The following is a 2,240-nucleotide window of genomic DNA, read 5'->3' on the forward strand; positions in this document are numbered from 1 at the left end:
AATTTTTTAAATTTTTTGTTATAGTTTCAAAAAATTTTGTGCTTCTAAAATCCAGCAAAAAAAAATATTAACGAAATTTTTTTTATAATTTTCACAAAGTTAAATTTTTATAACGAACATTTTTTTAATTTTCAAAAAATTAAATTTTTATAAAATTAGGTAAACCATTTATTTAGATCAAAATTTTAATCTGAAAATGGTATTTTTTTTTAAATGACGAAATTATCAAACTTTTTTCTATAAATGCTCAATGAGAAAAAAAACAGTATTTTTCAATACATTCGTCACTAAACACCTTTCTTTGAACTAATTTCCTTGCAGGCTGCATCCTTGCCGAGCTCTACACCGGCTTCCCGCTCTTCCCTGGCGAGAATGAAGTCGAGCAGTTGGCCTGCATCATGGAAGTGCTCGGTCTGCCGCCGAAAGAACTCATCTCCAACGCCACCCGACGCCGTTTGTTCTTCGATTCGCGCGGGGCACCGCGTTGCACCACCAACTCCAAGGGACGCAAACGTTTGCCTGGCGGCAAATCAATCTCACAGATGCTCTACTGCCAAGATCGCAATTTCATCAATTTCCTGCAACGTTGTCTCGAATGGGATCCGGCGGAGCGCATGACACCCGAAGAGGCGGCACACCACGAATTCCTGCAGCCAACCGCCTCCAGTCGTCATCGCAGCTGTCGCATGACAAACTCTTCATCCACAGGCGGTCTCAACAATAGCTCATCACAAAAATCATCCTGCTACAGTTTCACCGAAGTCTCGCCACCCTCAAATGCCACAGCCAGCAACACGACCACTGTCAACAGTGGTGGTGGCGGCGGCGGCGTTGGCAGTGGTAGTGGCAATGGCGGCGCCGTGGTGGCATCCATCACCAGCACCACAGCGGTCAGCAACGCGGCCATCACCACGACAACGAACAAGGCGACTACGACGACACAATCGCGCAGCAGCACACTCACACAACATGCGCACCACGCCAGCTCCTCCGGTCATCTGCCCGACATCAAGCTTAGCGCCAGCGACAAATACAGCAACATGCAGAAGGTGGCAGTGCGCTCGAAGATCACCTCGTCAGTGTCCGATTTGGATTCGGTGCCGCAATATGCCTTGCATCGCAGCATCTACGGCGCCGGTGGACTAACGCATAGCGGCACAGCAGCACGCAAGCATCTCATCACAAGCGGCACCATCGCCACCAGCTCCAGCAAGTATGGCTTGGGCTTGGGTGCAGGCAGTGGCAGCGGCGGTGGCAGTCATAGCCATCTCATGCATCAAAGCACAACGCTGGGCAATGTGTCATCGCATCATGGCAGCGGTCACGGCAATGTTCACAACGCCGTTGGCGGCGGCAGCAGTGGTGGCGCCAACAGCAATATGTCACACTCACAGTCGACGGGCGACGTGTCGGCGATCTTCGGACGTGCTTGACTTCGCGCGCGACCCACAAAACTTGAGCTCAAAAAATGCAAACTAGTCAATATGGTGGATTTTTGGAGCTAGAAGTGGAAGTAAGCGGCGCCAGCGACGCCAAGTGCTCAGCGGGTGGCGCGTATGTGGTGGACGTGCAGTGCTCGAAAAGGGGTTAAGAAATACAATAATTATGACTAGTAGTTTTGTGTGTGTGTATGAGTGTGTGAGTGTTTGTGCGCGCTGTCATTTTGTCAGGCTCATCGCTGCATATGCCTCATTGTTAACACACACAAATATATAATATAATTTTTAAACTGAATTTTGCGTAAAATAATTATGACTTGTGTGCATATTGCCAAACTTAAGATAACGTTGACTATTGGATAGGCGTTTTAGGTCGCTCGGAGAGGAGTTCGAAGCCAAAAAAAATATTTAAACAAATTTGAATTTAATTTACCAAACAAAAAATTTAGAAAATTGATTGTATACAAATTATGAAAATTTTTTTCTGAGCATTGATTTTTTTTCAGCAGTTATAATTAGAAGAAAACACTATATTTTTATTAAAATTATGCAAATTAATAAATAAATTCATACAATTTAAATTAGCAATTTTTGTCATTGATGTGTTTATTTTTTTTTTATTGTAATTTACAAAGATAAAAAAAAATAGTTTTAATATTATATAATTGCTAAATTTGTCCAGAAAACAACCCTAAATTACAAAAAAAAATATTGAAAATTGCGAAAAAAATTTAAAAAAAAAATTATGTCGAAAGAATTAATTAAATACGAAAAACAAAAATTAAAATTGGAAAAAATTAC

At 42.3% G+C, this 2,240-nt stretch overlaps 1 protein-coding gene across 1 annotated transcript in view; it reads left to right on the top strand.

Moving 5' to 3' along the window:
• The window catches only part of LOC108967894 (dual specificity tyrosine-phosphorylation-regulated kinase 2), a 157,821-nt gene extending 155,789 nt beyond the window's left edge, over positions 1 to 2,032 (top strand). Inside the window, exon 10 of the mRNA XM_018931556.1 lies at positions 322 to 2,032. Coding sequence (XP_018787101.1) covers positions 322 to 1,433 — 1,112 coding nt within the window. The 3' untranslated portion in view covers positions 1,434 to 2,032. The remainder of the gene's footprint in view (positions 1 to 321) is intronic.
• The last annotated feature ends 208 nt before the right edge of the window (positions 2,033 to 2,240 follow it).

The sequence above is a fragment of the Bactrocera latifrons genome, unplaced genomic scaffold (assembly GCF_001853355.1).
Source record: "Bactrocera latifrons isolate USDA-ARS-PBARC rearing strain unplaced genomic scaffold, ASM185335v1 scaffold_2, whole genome shotgun sequence".
NCBI lineage: Eukaryota > Metazoa > Arthropoda > Insecta > Diptera > Tephritidae > Bactrocera > Bactrocera latifrons.